This window comes from Fundulus heteroclitus, chromosome 18, assembly GCF_011125445.2.
Source record: "Fundulus heteroclitus isolate FHET01 chromosome 18, MU-UCD_Fhet_4.1, whole genome shotgun sequence".
Classification (NCBI taxonomy): Eukaryota; Metazoa; Chordata; class Actinopteri; order Cyprinodontiformes; family Fundulidae; genus Fundulus; species Fundulus heteroclitus.
In genome coordinates this window covers 15,568,741-15,586,712 of record NC_046378.1, presented here as the reverse complement: position 1 = coordinate 15,586,712, position 17,972 = coordinate 15,568,741, and the positions used below count along the sequence as shown (strand labels likewise).

Below are 17,972 nucleotides of genomic sequence, written 5' to 3'. Positions count from 1 at the left end.
ATGAGTTATGTTCAACTTTTTCTAAACCTTTGCCATGTATATAAATTCCATATCAACCAAACTATTTAATGAGTTTTTCCAGGTGCAGGTAGGTTTGCATGTTGATAATTTTACACGCTTGCAGTTGTTCTTGTTCATACTCAACTTTTTCCGTTGTGTACCAATCGGTGTCAACCACAGGATATTTCATACAAATGCTTTGATAATGAGCTTTAATTTCGTATTTGCGGCAGGATGGTCTGTCCCCACATTGACAACAAATGATTTTAATTAGTTTTCTATATTCTACTCATAGCCTTAATTAGGAAAATGTTGTCATGTGATACCAAGAACTTTTATCTACCAGCTGGTCACATAAAGTTGTGAGACTTTGATTAGGCATCATAGTCTGTCATCAGAGTCATCTTGCAAAAAGCGAAGAGAAGCACAATCGATGGATACCGAGCGAAGGACAAAGCCTCAAATAATAACATAGTAAAGAAATAAGTTTTGACACATGAGATTCAAACATAACTGTGACCAAAAAATGCTTAACTACAACTAAATGAGCCAGAGTTTAAAGGTAGAGTGGATGGTTTCTCCGAAATAGCTGCGGCTCAAAACCCTGCTACCTGCTGCTCCGCTCCTCAGGGCGATCACATGAAAGAATCTCCCAAATCCACTTTGGTATTATTTATTTCTACTGAGGCCTTCCTCTTCTTCTCATAGACTTGTCTGTTATTGGCTTCTTGCTACTCAGGCATTTTTAAAGTATACAGTGAAAGCTGTGGAGCTACAATGAACGGCTGAAACTGAAGCTAACGGGATACATAACCACTGGAAGTATGCATGCACAGCAAGAAGAAACTAGCAAGGAACGTGCACACGCATTGGTGCACACACATTGTCATGTTAGGTAAGTGCATCACAATGATTGGCAAGTGATCCCCCCAGAACTCGAAGTTGAAAGATCATTCACCATATCTTTAAGTACATGGGTATGAAATAGTTTGTTACAGCATATCAGAACAGAATGGACGTGGGAAAGCAATAAAATGGCTCGACGTTTGGATGAATTAGTGTGAAGTGACCTAGAGTCAGGTTTTCTTTTGTTACCTCCTCCCTCATTTAGGAACCAATAATCTTTAATAAATAGATTAACTGAATTTGACAGTATTGTACAATTATTTAGATTGAATTGAAGTGTGTGTAACTGGGCCTGCATTTAACTTTGTGGTTCCTCTTTATTGCAATGAATTTATCTCAATGAAATTAAATTAGAAACAAACTGGATTCTATATAATTGATTACGAACTGGACCTCTTTGTCATGTAAAGTCCTTCTGAAATTGCATTTATTGTGCAGTGGCACATATAACACTGAATTAACTGAATTAAACTGCACAGATTCAGTAACATTGGGCCTTGTGGATTTGAAATAATTTTATATTCTAGCAACGATGCATTGAAAAAAGTAATACTTCCTTTTTAGATGTTACAAATAATTGGAGGTATACTATAAAAACTAAAATAAGTAGACAGTTTTTCAGTAAAAGGTATGTCTTTTGCAAAAGTATTAGCAAATGCATACTCAGAGAAGGCATTAAAACTATCATGCAATGCAGGAGTATTAGCAGTCATGTTTCAAAGGCCCAAGGTAAGTAAGGAGATGATTTATAAAGGTTATGGGGGAATGTCAGACTGATTAAAGCTAACAATAAAACAGAAGTACTCCACTGGGACTTAACATTTGTTAATATTTACAGTTAAAGCTTAAATTAGGTGTCCTTGTGGGCATGAATCAATCATAGGACCTTATGCCTTCCCCATCTTTCTATAAAATGTGAAATAGATTAGCCTAACTCAATATAATATGATAAAGGGAATTTAAAAAGGCACTTTATCAAAATATATTACTGTATGGATGGGAGGCTAACACCTGAGAAATGTCCACCTTTTGTGTAATCAATTGAAAATTATCAATCACTGTGATGGATGGATCATATTTTATATCTGCTCTGTCGTTGGCAGCAGCTATACAGATGAACCTAAGAGGAGACATATTCTGCTATATATATATATATATATATATATATATATATATATATATATATATATATATATATATATATATATATACATTGCAATTTAGGGTTTTATAGATCATGAGAGAGTAAAAAAATATATAATTTGAGCTTCACTGGGTCTTAAAAGCAGGTGAAAATCCAAGTTGCAACTCAACCTTGTTACTATGTCTTAATTTATCTAAGAAACTTTATGCTTGAACACCTAAGTCAATGGTTACAGTTTCCACAATAATAAAAAGCGAAAGTAACAGCTATGTGCTGCCAGTCCAATAAATCAGGTGTAATAAACATCAACAAGTGTCGCCACCTCCATAAAAGCAGAAATTTTGGCAGCTTGCTGATCTGGAAAATTCAAGTGTGGTGTTAACAGAATGCTAAGCAGGAAATACATTGCCATCATCTTAGAGAAGTAGTAGCTTTCTCAAACTTAAAAAACAATCTCTTCAAGGAGGTGAGGCAGTGAAAAGGTCAGAAAAAAGATAATTACTTCAAGCTGAAGTTGTTGAATGGGGTTCTACAAGCAATTCATTTGCAAGGTGTAGACTTTTATACCCTGTCAGGGCATTGATTTAATTTTTTTTTTTATTAACACATGAAACTGTATGAAAATACATTACTTGTTTTTGATCTGAAGCTTTATTCATGTGCTTTTAAAACTTAATAGAGACAGTTATACATTTATGTTTTGATACAAAACCCCAAAACTAAATGAGCTGGTAGCAACATTTTAGCATGACTTCATTATTGCAGTTATTTAATCGGTATCTTTGGATGTAAAGTGGAAGAGGACATGCTATACTATCAGCACAAGCAAAAAGCATTTTGGATACAAATGAAACAATGCAAATAAAGTTTCAACATAAAATATTCAACAGAACTTGTTGGATGAGTTAGGATGAGTGTGAGTCTACGTTTCAACCTTCATACATAATAAATATGGTTCATGGAGCATGTACAACGTGTGGGTGTGTGTTAGCCACAGAATGTCATAAATACAAGTGTAGTGTTTTTTTCTCTCTTGCTAATGGCTCAGCGTGAAGCGGCAGAGTTGGAAGGCAGGTGAGTTGTATATGTTGTGTATTACTGTGTGAAATACAAAAGCATATGAAAATTCACTTTTTAATTATCGCAATATGACTAAAATAATAGCTAAAAAAAATCACATAAGATACATTCCTCACTTTATTTTTTTTCTAAAAGAATGTAAAGCACATTGAATCCTATAAAATGATAAAGACAAAAAAACAAGCCAATTTCGTTTAGTTCCTGGAACTGTATATTTGTTAGTGTTACAACTCACCGACATGAGTTCAGTGACAGCCTCCCAATCAGTGTTGGTGTCACCCTGGAAAAATATAAAACAGACAGGGATACATTGAATGAAAGTAACAAAAAAAAGATAATTTGTAAAAGACATATTTATTGTTTTTAATATTTTTAATGTTTTCAGTTTGTATTACAAAATAACGCTGTTTCACAAACTGTGGATCAAGCAAGTCTGGTGGTATTTGGGCTGTCTTTAGTGGTACTGAAAATAAATGTGGTGTTAATCATTTGCAAATTAAATATATAAAGACAATTACAAGTTCTAAAAGAGTCAGAAAAAAAATTCATTTAGACAAACTCATTGTCTCTTTAATCAAAAAACGACTCTAAAGAGATGTGGGGTGAATTTTGACATCACATCTAACTTAGCTGCATCCCAGTTTGGAAGTCGGAAAAACAATTGGATTTACTGTACTGTACTGTAATTGCTATTAGAAAAACAATGTTTTCCTTTGGATCTCGCAGAGAATCCACTGGAGTAGCAAGCTATTCAATATGTGTCAGTATAATGACTCGTGACTGACTTGAAAAGATACAAATCAACAAAAGTGCTAACACAGTTAAAGATGTGTCAGCCATATTGGATTTAGAGGTCAGGGTTGCTGAGAAATCTCTTTTTCAAATTCAGTTTACTTCCTTCCAAATAAACAAACAAACAAACAAACAGTTCCAATGAATAAGTGTGTCTTTTCTTTTACTTACTCATTTTTTTTTTATAACAAAACACCACACACTTAACAGGTCCTAGTCCTGCCTGTCAGCATAAAGACTTAGGTGCAGAGAAGTGAGGTCAGGGGAGGCAGGCAAGACAATTCATCTTCCGTGAAATATAAAATATTTAATGCTTTTTTCTTATTTTCATTAATGCAATTATGTGTGAACCTTTTCACTGATATAATCAAAAATACTGATTACAGATTTCTTGCTCAAATAAATGGCATATATTTAAAATAAGACAGAGAGAAACTGCTTTAAATACTAATCCATTTAGTTGTATTTACTTTATTGAGGCAACTCGTAATTACCTCTGAGGTAATACTTGCTATATGAAGTATGAAAAAATGCTATATTAAAGTTATGAAGAATGTTGGGTAGGATAAAAGCAACAACATATTGCTGATTTGAATTACTGCCACATAAATTAATATTTGGTTTGTGTAATACTAAAGCAGGATATCACATGTGGAAATGTGTTACAACTTCTTCTAAAAGGTTTACAGGTTACGACAAAAATATCAGTTTAGTCTGAAAACAAATTGTAGATCTGCTAATCTATAAAACTGTTCAATCAATTGAATAAATTGTCTTTAGATTGTCTAACGGACCTAAAACAGAATAGGATTTGCCTTTGATAATTTATTACCATACAGATTCAAATTGTCTAAATAAATATTTAGATTTATCTGGGTTCTTTTGCAACTTTTTTCACTAAACATTAGCACGTGCAGGCCAATAAGAATCTCAATTCTCCCTAAAGTTTAAAGGTCACTCTGCCTTAACATCAATTAAGTCTTAACCATTCAGTTTCCACATTGAAGCTCTTGTAGAGTTACTGTGAATCATGTTTAGATATCTAAAGCAAAAGGATGAAAAGTCAGATTGTTTAAGAGTGACCTCCTACCTCTACTCCCCCCCTCCCACCACGTCTTACATACTTGAACTTAAATAGAACTTGCAAGAAACTGGGTTCAGATGTTTTCCAGGAAATCCAGGTTGCCTGCCTGAAACACTGCCGGTGTGTCATCAAAAGGTCTCCAAAAGTGACTGGTCATAGAACATCTTTGTAGATATGCACTGTATGTGTGCTTGTTGGAGAACTGAATGAAACTCCAGTCAAAGTACGTAGTTATGCACAATCATGTGACCCACTGTTTTTTGTTTTTTTTTTGTCTTTTTTCGAACACACGCTTGCACCAACACACATCTTGTAAGGGATTGCATCCGTTTCACAGACACGTCAAGTCTCACTGGCTTTTGGATCTGTCTCCTTGAAGAGTCCTAAATATCCTCATTGATCAATGTGGAACAGTAAATCTGTCACCACGCACTTGAATGAACACAGTGCCCTCACTTTGTTCCAGCGTGTGTGTTTGTGCCTGTCTGTAAATGTAATGGGGTTGACATCAAAAGGCGGTCAGTGTGCAGAGGTTGTTTTAAATGATCCCTGCATGTGGTCTGAAATGTACTCATAAACATGGACGTACAAAGCAGCTGCCACTGAGGTCAGAGCGTTTCCTGTAAGACTGTGAGCACTTCTGTTACTCATGCTGCAGTCTCTTGCATCTCTCTTTTTTTTTTCTTTTGTGACTTGCATTTCTAATTTTATGGCTTAAACATAGTTAAAAGTAACGATGAAGCAGAGCGAAATTTGGCATGCATGTAAAGGTAGGGCCAGCAGATGATGGAGTCTGAGGGAAATGGATGTTAGTCAATGCCAGAACATTTAAACTCTTAAAGGTCCGACGGCTCGCGGAAGGCCTGAAGTACAAGGGTTTACTTTCAGATAATACTTTTTAACACCATCAAGCCAAAATGGCCACCAGTTTATTCTCCTTTGATTGACAGCCATTTCATTTGGGTGTGCATTTTACAGACGTTTTTAGGTGTGTTGGGGCAAATGTTAAGGTGTTAAGCTTATGAAAACCTGACTAACTTAATGAGAGGGTGTTTATAGCCTTCCTGTTCAATTCCCTTCAAAGACCAAAAGCTGAGTGTGAACCACATCTGGATCACTTTCCTAGATCAAACATCCAGAAAATTCCACTTTGCCTCTATTAAATTGGTTCTTGTTGAATGCAAATTTAAAGATTAAAAAGCAATGTTAAAATTATATTTTTAAATTAAATTATGAACTTGTTTGTTTAACAGTTATTCTTTATCGGATCGAAGGTAAAACAGTTATAAGTTCTAGCTGTGAGGTCTCACATCTTTTTAACTGTGTTGTTTTCATATTTGCTATGATTTTAGGTATTTTGTATCTTACAATAATTTCTAAATTGTTTTCTAAATCAAGCTGCATGATTCATATCTTAGTGAAAGAATAACAAAGTTCTAATTACCATGAATAATTACCACTTCTTTTTTATAACTATAACCAGACTGAAGTCCTGTTTATGAAGTGATCCGAGTGGGATTATTTCAACTTTGTTCTCTTCTGAATGTTTGTACAACTTTAATGTAAAAAATAGTAAAAACAATAATTACTGATTGTTGGGTAACATGATGAGGTTTGGTTTTTGTAAACATTCTGACATGTATTTATCAGACTGTATTTCCTAAGCAAGTGGGATATAGGATAAAGTGGTTGCTTTTTAACCTTTTCAAAATAAATTTACCAATACTACTTTTGTCCTTTCCTACAAAAACTGTTAGTCAGTATTGTGTATTTGATGTCATCACTGTTGCATTGACAGCTTTGCTGTGCAAAGGGGTCTAGGATGCTCCTCCCATTGCAATTTTTATTATTTTAAATTGGAAGGGCTATCTAACAACACAGACACAGACAAAAAGAGACGGGGGTAGACAGAAATAACGCAACAAAACAAAATTGATAAAAATAACTACTGAAGGTCATCAAAACATGCATACCAACATATATGCAGGCATGCACCTGTGATTAAACAGTAAGACAAATAGGTAATTCATGCCTATCACTCAAGCACAGCCACATGTGTGTATGCCACCATTTACCAATACTCTTAGTAAATTACTGTCAGGCACAGAGCAGAGGTCCAGAAGGAGATTGGTACAAAATCTGTTTTTGATTAAAAGAAAAGAAAATCTTCAGCAACAACTATTGTATTTATCTTTAAAAAAGTAACCTAAAGAAAAAAAAAATGTTAAATAGTCCCAACCCTGGAAAAAATAATCCATGTCTAAACATCTTTGTCTCCAGACATAAAACACAACACAGAAGCCTCCTTCACCTGACACAAAGTCTGTGTTATTTTAACAAGCTTTTGTTTTATATGATTTATTACTTCAGCTGGGCGTTACAGACAGATTTGCTTTCAATACTTGGGTTCACTGAAAGAAAAATTTATTATTTCAGGCAACCCTGGCATATTCACCGGTGGTGTGGGAATGGATTCTTATTTACAGTAGTAGCCTAGTGGAAAGGACACCAGGGAGCTGCCCCTTTCAACTCCATTTTGTACAATCGGACACTCAAGCAGCACAGAATCAAGTGTGTGGTAGACAGTGAAGAAAGCGAACGTGTTTCCCCATCAGCTTTTTCAACGCATGAGCAGCTGGAAAGACATTCAAGTTAGAGGATATATTACACTGGCCACATCTCTGCTATTTCATCTATGCCCCAGCCGAAGCTTATTCTTGGGTGTTAACCTAAAGAATACTTGTTCTCGTGCAACAATGAATCTTTCCTTTAGATTTAATGGTATACTTCTGTGCTCCATCATTATCTTCTGTTTATACAAGTTTAACAGTTTTAATACTTTCCCTAAGAGATGCATCTAAAGAAATGTTATGCATGGATTCTTGTGTTACAACAATAAAGGCTTGTGTGGTGAGCTGCAATATGAAATGTTTCATGCAAATGAATGTTAGAAAAGCAGTCTCCCCTAAACATTGCAAAAGTATTAGGAAAAACAAGACAACCGTTCCAAGCAATGCAGAGTTTCATGGCATAGTGAAACTGCTTCATTATTTGTTTTCGTTTAATGTAAGCTCAAAGTTAACTTATGAATACGGTTCTCCCTATGGCTGACAATACTCTCAAAGCCACCTGAATTTTAAGCTCATCTCAGTAGAATTTCAATACCAATCCACAAATGCAGATTGATCAGTGGTGTTTATGATGACAACTCCGAAGATGGGTTGAAGCTGCTGAAAAGTTTTGAAAAGGTATCAGATTACTCAAATAATTAAATATTACATAGTCAATTACTAAAACATAATAGCTGTGTAATTTTACAAAGAGCAGAATAGCAAAAATGTATGGCATCATAAAAAGCAATTGAAACTACTGCATTTTATATTGGGTCTATATATCAAGATCAAAATAACAGTGATATTTAATACCATTCCACTCCAACCTTCCAAACAAAGATTTAAATTTAAATAAAAAACACAATTCACACATATTAAATAACTATCCTCTGGGACTATTGCTGGATCATACTCACTGCTTATGGAAAAGTATTATTACAAAACTTGTATCTTGTTTTAATTTAGGTGCAGATGTTCTGACCTTCCATGCAACAGGAATCATTTTAGATCTTCTTTAAAAGGTTTGGTTACAATAGTGTTCCCTCTGGTCTCTTGGGTTAGGTGAGGGGCTTGAGATTCTCTCACTCTGATAGCTTTAAATTTATGGTTTAGAACAGCCATCCATCCATCCATCCACTTTCTAACACGTCTATCCCTTGTGGGGTCGCGAGGGGTGCTGGTGCCTATCTCCAGCTGTCAATGGAGAGGTGGGGTACACCCTGGACAGGTCGACAGTGTATCGCAGGGCAAAAAGGACAAACAACCATTCTAGCACACACTCACATCTAAGGAGAATTTAGAGAGGCCAATTAACCTAACAGTCATGTTTTTGGACTGTGGGAGGAAGCCAGAGTACGCGGAGAGAACCCACAATGCACAGGGAGAACATGCAGACTCCATGCAGAAAGGCCCAGGGCAAGGGTTGGACTTGAACCAAGGACCTTCTTGCTGCAAGGCAACAGTGCTACTCACTGTGCCTGGTTTAGAACAGTCACTGTATTTTTACAAAGATGCAAAACAAGAATATATCACATGAAATTTTACTTTTATTTACAAGAAAAAAGCAACAGTTATTTCCACAATTGCAAACATACAATATTGCAACATATTGCTTATTACAGTTATATTGTTGATAGCATTTAGTTCTTTTTATTTTAATATTCATAAAAAGTAAGAAAGATGTAGAAAAAACAACTGATAAATTTAGTAGAAGTTGTGCATCATTTTATACCGACTTGCCATTCACAAGTTGGTATTAGCTGTTTAATTAGTCGAGCTATGTGCTCAGGTAGGTAGCCTGCCGTTGGCTGCTTGACCAGACCGGGTGCTTGTAGCTTGTCGGCTCTAGTTTTGAAACAGTGTTGCCCTAATAAGAGAGATGGGTTGTTCTCCTTCAGTTTCCAGGTCATAACTGTACATGTTTTTGTGATCCGAACTAAACACCCAAAGTTTTAGACGACAAGCTGAGTCAAAGACTCAACAGAGAACGTGGTACAAGTAGAAATTTGAGGGACATTTTTTTTTTGTGGTTCTCCATCATTGCCTCCATTCTGCCATTCCTCTTTCTGTTTTAACTTCAAACATAATATGGCTCTTCTTTGATCCACTCCACATAGCTTGGTACCTCACGACTGCCTCTCTCTCCGGTTCCTGCTTTGTCTCTCGGAGTTTGGCTTGTTTTAGTCATTAGCTGACATCCTGATAGCATCTGAGACACCTGTTCTCCCTTTCCACTGCTGCTTCTCCTCATTCTCTCCCTCTAACTCTTCCTCCTTCCTACTTGTTTGCCTCCTCTTCTTCCCCTTATCTGTTCGACAGGTCTGGAGAGAACAAATTAGACCTGGTAAATTAAGCCACACACAGAGCTCCAGTCTAGCTTTAGGGGAAGTATGTGTGTGAGTGTGTGCGTGTCTGTTAAAGATGCAAAGATACAACACACTCAAACACAGGAACTCTTTGAAAATTGGGTAAAACTGATCTAATGAGAAGGGCCTCAAGAATTGGTTTCTGTTTGTAATGCAAAGGGTTGTGATTCTTTGACCAGAGGTGAAATTACAAAAAATTGAGGAGGAAAGGGGAAAGAAGCTTTAGGACTCTGATGGGGACAGATAAGAAAGTTATTTGTGGCTTAGAAAGTGGTAGGGCAAGGGTAAGTAGATATATTCAAGTCAGAACTTCATAATGGGGGCATTCACATTTTTCTGTCATCATTACAGTCTTAAAGGTGTAGGACTCATGGAAAGATGGTTGTGAGTTTTATCCAGGTGGTTGGCTAGAGTCTATTTTAGAGTCTGCATTCTCCAGGTGGTGTTCCCCACGTGGTCCTACCCACAGCCCATATACCTACATGAGTGATGTGTTTAATTGGCGACTGAAGATTAGAAAGTGAGCCTGAGCAGTTGTCCGTCTCTCAACATTAGTCCTGTGATTCACCAGGTAGTTTCCAGCATGTAATCTGCTTCTCACCCACTGCCAGCTGGGACAGGCCTGGGACATTGCTACATTGAGGTGTCCGCCTCCATCCATCTCTAAGCATCCGGAAAATTAGTAACTATGGCTATTCGATAAATATAAAACAATTCCAATTTTCTCAACAACAAGCTAAAAAAACAGAGCCAATAGAGTTGTTGCTGAGTGGTTAAAGTTTGCAAATGTGTAGACAGAAAAATGACAGCATTCGCTTAAACTGCATATAAAACAAAAAACATACACACAGCTACAACATGTACTGTAGCTGTGTGTTTGGTGAACGCCACTACTCAGCGCAATCCCACAAGCTGCAGCCGTTCTGATCTTCTGCAAGGTAAAGTTAGAGTAGCTGGTGTTTGGAAGGAGATGGAAAATAAGTAACTACTGTACATTTAAGATCAAGTTAATTTATCTATTTAGGACAGTGTGCATTAATCAACACATCATTTATGTAAATATACCAGAACAAAATTTCATCAGTAGTCCCAAGCCCAATATGAAAATTACATGCTTTACATCTACTCATAAATTTCACACCAATCCAATATTCTGTGTACAATGTTAATCTAAAAGTAATGTTTTGAGACTGAGTTGATCTGCATTGTGGCAATATCATGAATACAAAGGACAGAGAAATCAGCTGGTAACCGGAAACAGTTTTTTATTTTTAGATTGACCAGCCCTGACTAAGGACAGACTGGTTGGAAAATCTAATTCTGATATTCTTGCAATGAGAACGCGCACATAACTAAACATTAACAGGCTGCACTGTCAACAACACTCATCTGTATCAAAGGAGAAAAGAAGACTGAAAGTAATGATATCAAAGAGGCCTTGCCTGAGCACACAAAAAAGGTGTATACCTTGAAATGAAATGGAGACAACTTTTTATTCTCAGTTTTTGAGAAGAAATACTCAAGGTTGTCATGGTACAGTTTTGGCCTGCCTGTCTCCCCATGAACTTTCCAGATATTTCCACCTCTCATGCAGCCCAGCTTTCACTCCACCTCCTCATTAGTTCCACCTGTCATTCCTAATTAAGCCTGGATTCAGTGCACCTGCCACCACCTCTTCTTAAACCTCCCTCAGTCTGCTCTTCCCCACCGGATCATCATCATTGTTCATCCAAACCTCGTCCTGCCTCGTGTGTCCTACGTCTGTCAGTCAGAGATTTTCCCACGTCTGCCTGTCAGACGTTCCTTTCGTCTGCGCCTTCCTGCTACCCCTGCCCCTCCAAGAACTGTCTCTGCTACGCTGCTGGTCCTACTGCAGCCCCTGCGTTCCAAGTAACTCTATCTACTGTGCTGCTGGTTCTCCTGCTACCCCAGCGCTCCAAGTCACTTATCTGCTGAGCTGCTGGTTCTCGCCGCAGCACCCGCAGCTCTTCAGCGCTCTCCAGTCCCCCAGCTCCTGCCATCTACATTCTTCTGCTCCTGCTCAGTCAAGACTCTGGTTCTCATCCTCCACTACTCCTTCTGCTTCAATAAAACTCTTAAAAACAAAGCTCTGTGTGCGGCTGAATTCGGGTTCAAACTCCACTTACCCTGACACAAGTTATTTGACTTTTTTTATTTATACCCCAGTATTTTTCTGAAAGATTATCATGTACTGCTGATGTTTGTTTGTTTTTGTCTTTTAAGCGTTGTTTTTGCTCAATTTGTTAGTAAATATAGCCTTTTCTGTGTATATTTACCAATACAACATGTGTGTGTGTATGTGGGGGGGGGGGGGTCATAAACAATTTACTTATCAGGGAAATAACATTCTAATGCCTTCAATTTACGTTCATTGCAATGAAAAAGTTTTAGCGTTCGACTTTGATTTATGCCATTGAAAAAGTTCTTACTGTGATGCTGCGTCCTTGTTTGGGGCTGTAGGTTTTGCTCGATTTTGTGGAAGGAGGCTCAGGGGAGGACTTGGTCAGGACTTTAGTAGCTGCATCAATGCCAACCATCTGGCTTTCTAATAATTCTGGGGTACTGCTGGTAAATGGTGCCTTGTCTGTTTGTCAGCTTATCGCGGCCATTGATGGGGTTCTATTTAGGTTCAAAAAGGACTATCAAATCCCTATCTGGATTGATGCTTGGAGTACATAGCCTTTTTTATCATAATCAACTGGATTTTGGTCTATTTGGTATAGGCATATAACGTGGCTTTAACACTGAAAGACATAGCGATTAATCTAGTGTATCTTCTTTCTAAATTTTGTTTACAGATGTTTTACTTTTAAGTAGGAATTCTGTATAATGGGTTTAGTTAAACATTTATTTTACATATGTTTCTTAAAAGGAGAACTTGTTACGAGAGCAACAGTAAATGGTTTTTAGTATGAACTCTCTTAGTGAAGTACAAAACTGACACCATAAAACGAAGGCTCATAAATAAATAAATACACATGCTGTCTCTTTCTTTTTCAGTTTGTCTTGGTTTTATTCCATCTCATGACTTTTTTTCTCAGATAACAGGCAATGCCAAAAGCTCTTCATCTCTTCCTTTTTTTCTTATTTGAGGAACCTTTTTTAAAGCCTTTCTGACTTTTTTGCTGCTCGCTCTACTCCTTTAGCCAGTCGATTATAGAGCAGAGTAACATCTTTTGTTCTTCCTGACAAAATGACAAAGCAAATATCCTTATCCATTCATTTGACAGTCTCTAAGAGAACAGTTCTGCATCCTCCTAACATCCTGTCTTATAGTATAGCTCCATTCCTCCTCTTCAGTCAAATAGACAGATGAGAAAGGCTGTGTTAAAGCCTGGAATTTTACTGAAAACTTTGGTAAGACCACTGCTGCACCATTTCTCAAAGTAACTTGTTTTAACTTTTTGTTAATTTTTTAAGAAGCTTTGTTAAACTGTATAATTGCACTCACACTCCTACTCCACAGACCTACATGTTAAAGCCCCAGTGTGTAATATTTTCAAATTAAACCTCGCCATTAAGTGCATAATAACTACTACGGAAGCAACAGAGTATCATAAATGTGGCAATGTAAACATGTCCTCCATGTATTAGTTACTGCTAATAGATATGGTTATCGTGTGAAACGGTATTGTTGTCAAGTCTGCTTGTTTTCTTTCCAAAGTTGCTTGTAAATTCTGTGAGTTGCATTTTTTTGGGCGCTTATTCGGGCTCTAAACAAGCAACTATAAACATGAGTAAAGAGACCCGGGTTGCTGCTGCACTAAAGACAGTGAACAGTCCGGCTGTTATCCCTTCTCATACTGTACACACTAAAAGGAGAGGGAGACAAACAAATGAGCCGTCCCTGTCGGGAGGACAGAATAGCACTGCACTGCTGTTTCTATCATAACGCCAAAAAAATTCAACATCCCTGTCATATTGAATTAACTTACCTGCTGTCCAGCAGAAACTCTTCAACCTCCACATGAGTTTTGAGTCTGCACTCTCTCATGAATTGTCTCCACCTGGTAATAATAGCAACGCCGGTATAGACTCTCGTTTTCTCCCGGTAATTCCTTCTTTTTCTTTTCTTGGTTACTTTCTCTTCCCTTTCGCTGGGCAAAGAGTATGGATGGTCCTCCATTTCAACAGAAAATGGTAAATAGAATGATCTACGCTCATCTTGGCTTGTTTCTTCTCCTCCTCCACCAATAACAAGTCCTCATATAGAAGACGGATAGGGAAAACGCATATGGCTAAAAAGTTTGTCTCCTTTCAGCTTATGAAATCAGAAATAGCGATGCAAAATGGCGCCCCCGAGTGGGTGTATCAGCACCTATGTATTTATCAACAACTAATTCTAAGTTATGTGATGTTATTAGATTTTGCCAGAATACGTATTCATGTAAGTAATACTTGAGTTTTGCTATGTAAAAGCCAAATTAGTTATACACTGTCCCTTTAAATCAAAAATATGTCTCTGTAATAACTGCAGTTGCAACATGTGAGCCTTCCTTACCAGCAGGGAGTAGTTGATTTTGAATCCCGGCTTTGCAACAAAGTAATCGTCCGACTTGAAGGTGATTCTGAGGGTGTTAGATTTAGAGGTCAAACTTGAGGGTGCCCTTGGTCCACACCAACGACCCCACTTTATAGTGCTGGTCTGGGATATTTCCTCCACCTCAACAAAGTCATAACTGAAATGACAGAGAAAGACAAACATAAAGAAACAGATCAACACATGGCAGCAAATGGGGGAAAAAATAAAAATATTTTCAAAAATTGGCACAAGATGTGATAGTCAGTCGAAAGAAAGGTGATGAATCTATAGATATATTAATACCTGTCTGGCATAACATTATGACAGTGACGGGTATCTTATTCATCACGGATAACTGCTTCATCATGAACTATTAGTTGGTGGTATACCTTAGGTTGCACAATAACAGTTTGTCCTTGACATTTTTTGTTTTGGTTTTTGAAGGACAGAAAATGGGCAAGCATGAACATCTTAGCAAGCATGACAAGGACAAAATGATGATACCTTAGATGACTGATGAATCTCCAAAACTCAAAAAACTTGTGCAGTGGGCTCAAATTCCTAAAGGAAGTTGGCTCTGCTAGAAAAGCCTCATTACACACAATGCATCACAGTCTAGGCACATGCGTTTCAGAGCTGAAGCCTGGAGCAGTGGAAGAAGGTGGCTTGGCATGATGATTTACTGTTTCTTTCACATCATGTGGATGGCTAGCGGATTGTGCATTACCTACCTGGAGAACAAATGGCACCAAGATTTACTATTTGAAGAAAGCAACAGGCAGTGAGAGGCTTTGGGCAATGTTATGCCAGGGAACCCTATGTCATCCGTATCATGTGGACATTACTTTGACACGTACCACCTACCTAAGCACTGTTGCAAACCCAGTCACATTGATCAAGAGAAGAAACCTTCTCTTGATGTCCTATTAGATCTCAGTGCATTTGATTCAGTTGATCACATTATTCTCCTAGAAATACTTGAACGTGCTGTGGGTATTAAGGGAAAGGCATTAGGCTGGTTTAAATCATATCTGTTTGAAGATTTATTATTACAAATTGTAATCTGTCAAACTCCAGCGTTACTTGTAGAGTATCGCAGGGTTCAGTCCTTGGGCCAATTCTCTTTACTATATATATGCTTCTGATTGGCAAAATTATCAGATGGCATGGGATTAATTTACACTGTTATGCTGATAACACTCAGCTAAATTTATCCATAAATCCTGATGAATCCAATCAATTACTTACACTACAGGCATGTCTTGATGACAACAAAACCTGGATGACTTTAAATTTTCTGCTTTTTAATTCTGACAACACAGAAGATGTCATCATTGGACCTGAGTCTTTAAAAATAAACTTCTCAGCCAATCACTTAATCTGCATGGCATTAAATTGATGGCCTGTGATTATAAAATTAAAACCTTAGTGTTATTTTTCACCAGGACATGTCATTTAAATCCCATATTAAACAAGTTTCTAGGGTTTCCTTGTTTGACCTCCGGAATATTGCCAAAATTAGAAATATTCTGCCCGGGAGTGGCGCTGAAAAATTGGTTTGTGGTTTTGATCATCTACCATTTCCCTCTTTGACAAAGAAAGGAACCCTGGATCAATGTGTTCTTCTGTGCTTTTCTGTGTCTCTCTTCTGTCTTCTCAAACCCCTTGTCGGTTGTGGTAGACGGCCGTTCACACTGAGCCTGGTTCTGTTGGAGGTTTCTTCCTGTCAAAGGGAAGTTTTCCTTTCCACCATCACTATATGCATACTCTGTATGAGGGATTGCTGCAAATCCAGTGACAATGCAAACAACTGTCCACTGTGGCTACACGCTCTTTCAGGAGTGAATGCCACTTGTCAAAGACAAGAAACTTTTTATGACCAATCTCTCTATAAGATTTGATTAAATGTGACTTTGTAAAGTTCCTTCAGAAGACGTGTTGTGAATGGGTACTATAGAAGTAGAATTAAACTGACTAAAATTAATTGAATGAGCACAACAAATATGAGGAGTTAAACTGGTCTCAAGTCTTGACAGATCTTAAATAAATCAGGCATCTATGGGATGTGCTGCAAAGGGCAGATCCATGAAGGTGCTAACACACAACTTCCAGGACTTAAAGGATTTGCTGGTAACATCTTAGAGCCAGATACCACAGCACACCTTCAGGGGTCAAGTTGAATCCAAGCCTCTACAGGTCAAGGCTGTTTTGGGCAGCAAAATGGGACCCAACACTATTAGGCAGGTTGTCGTAATGTGATACCTTATCATGGATAAAAGGAACAGAGTTTTATTATTGCATTACTTTAATTACTGATGAGGACAGATAATATCTTGCTGTAAATTTTAAACAAACAAAATTGTAATTTAACTTAATTTGACTTCATTTAATTAGCATTAAGCAACCAAAAGATTTGGCTTTTTAAAAACCTACTTACCACTAGTTTTAGCACTTTGTTTAGAAGTATATAAAAAAACAAACAAAAAAGAGCTAAACAGTTGGACTGTAATTGCAGGTTTTCCCAAAACAACAGTTGAACTTCCTATGCTCACTGTAAAAAAATAACTTTGTCCTGTGTCAAATGGGAGTGCTCCGATGGCACAGGGGTAATGAGCACGACCCATGTACTGAGGCCTTATTCCTTGACAGGGCTGATCTAGGTTTGATTCCGGCCCCCTCTCTCAAAACCCCCTTTCCTGTCAGCCTACTTTGACAAAACATAACCACTAGTGCTACAACCCCCATCAGCAAAAAAAGAAAAACACAACTAGAGATAGCATCTCAGATAGACAATAACTTAATTTACATTTCCATCACTAGGACACAAATTACATTCTGTATATGTTTTAGCATTGTGGCTGTTTGATCATTTAAATGTATGGTAATGAAAATGCAAAATTAAAGAAACATAATCCTTCACATGTGGACAAAAGTTCTTCTGCTCATTCTGAAACTGGCAAAAGGTAGTTTTAAATTTTTAGTACAGAATTAAACATTGTTCAAAGGTGCAAAACCGTCTTTCTTGTATAAGGTAATTCCCTTGCAGGTTTGCTGAGAGGGTAAAATGTTCAACTGTCTAGGAAACAGCAAGCACCAAAAAAGTTGACTCTCACATCACAGGGTACAGTCGATATGCTAACCATGAAAATAAATGAGGATATAAAGGCTAAAAAAGTGAATTGCTGAATTGCTTGGAAGGTCTAAAAGAACAAAAGTCTCCCCTTTCTAAAAAGAATAACAGTACATCTTAGATCTGTTACATTTAATTAGCTTTTTCTTCTTTTTTTTTCTTCAAAACACACTTAATTCATTCTTCAATCTGTTTTGTAGTGGGAAAAAGTTAGAGGCGAAATTATTGGCCAATAATAAAATCTTCTGTCTGTATTAGTCCGTTGTTTCAATTAAATATTAGGAATTCATACATTGGGACACTCAGTCTAGGTCG

The 17,972-nt window shown here is 37.2% G+C and overlaps 1 protein-coding gene across 2 annotated transcripts in view; it reads right to left on the bottom strand.

Annotated features, from left to right (window-relative positions):
* Positions 1-17,972, bottom strand: part of pdgfd (platelet derived growth factor d) — an 88,610-nt gene that overhangs the window by 22,162 nt on the left and 48,476 nt on the right. For both annotated transcript variants that reach the window (XM_012859317.3, XM_021314734.2), the window contains exons 3-4: positions 14,507-14,684; positions 3,366-3,410 (exon numbers count right to left, since the gene is read on the bottom strand). In XM_012859317.3, coding sequence (XP_012714771.2) covers positions 3,366-3,410; positions 14,507-14,684 — 223 coding nt within the window. The remainder of the gene's footprint in view (positions 1-3,365; positions 3,411-14,506; positions 14,685-17,972) is intronic.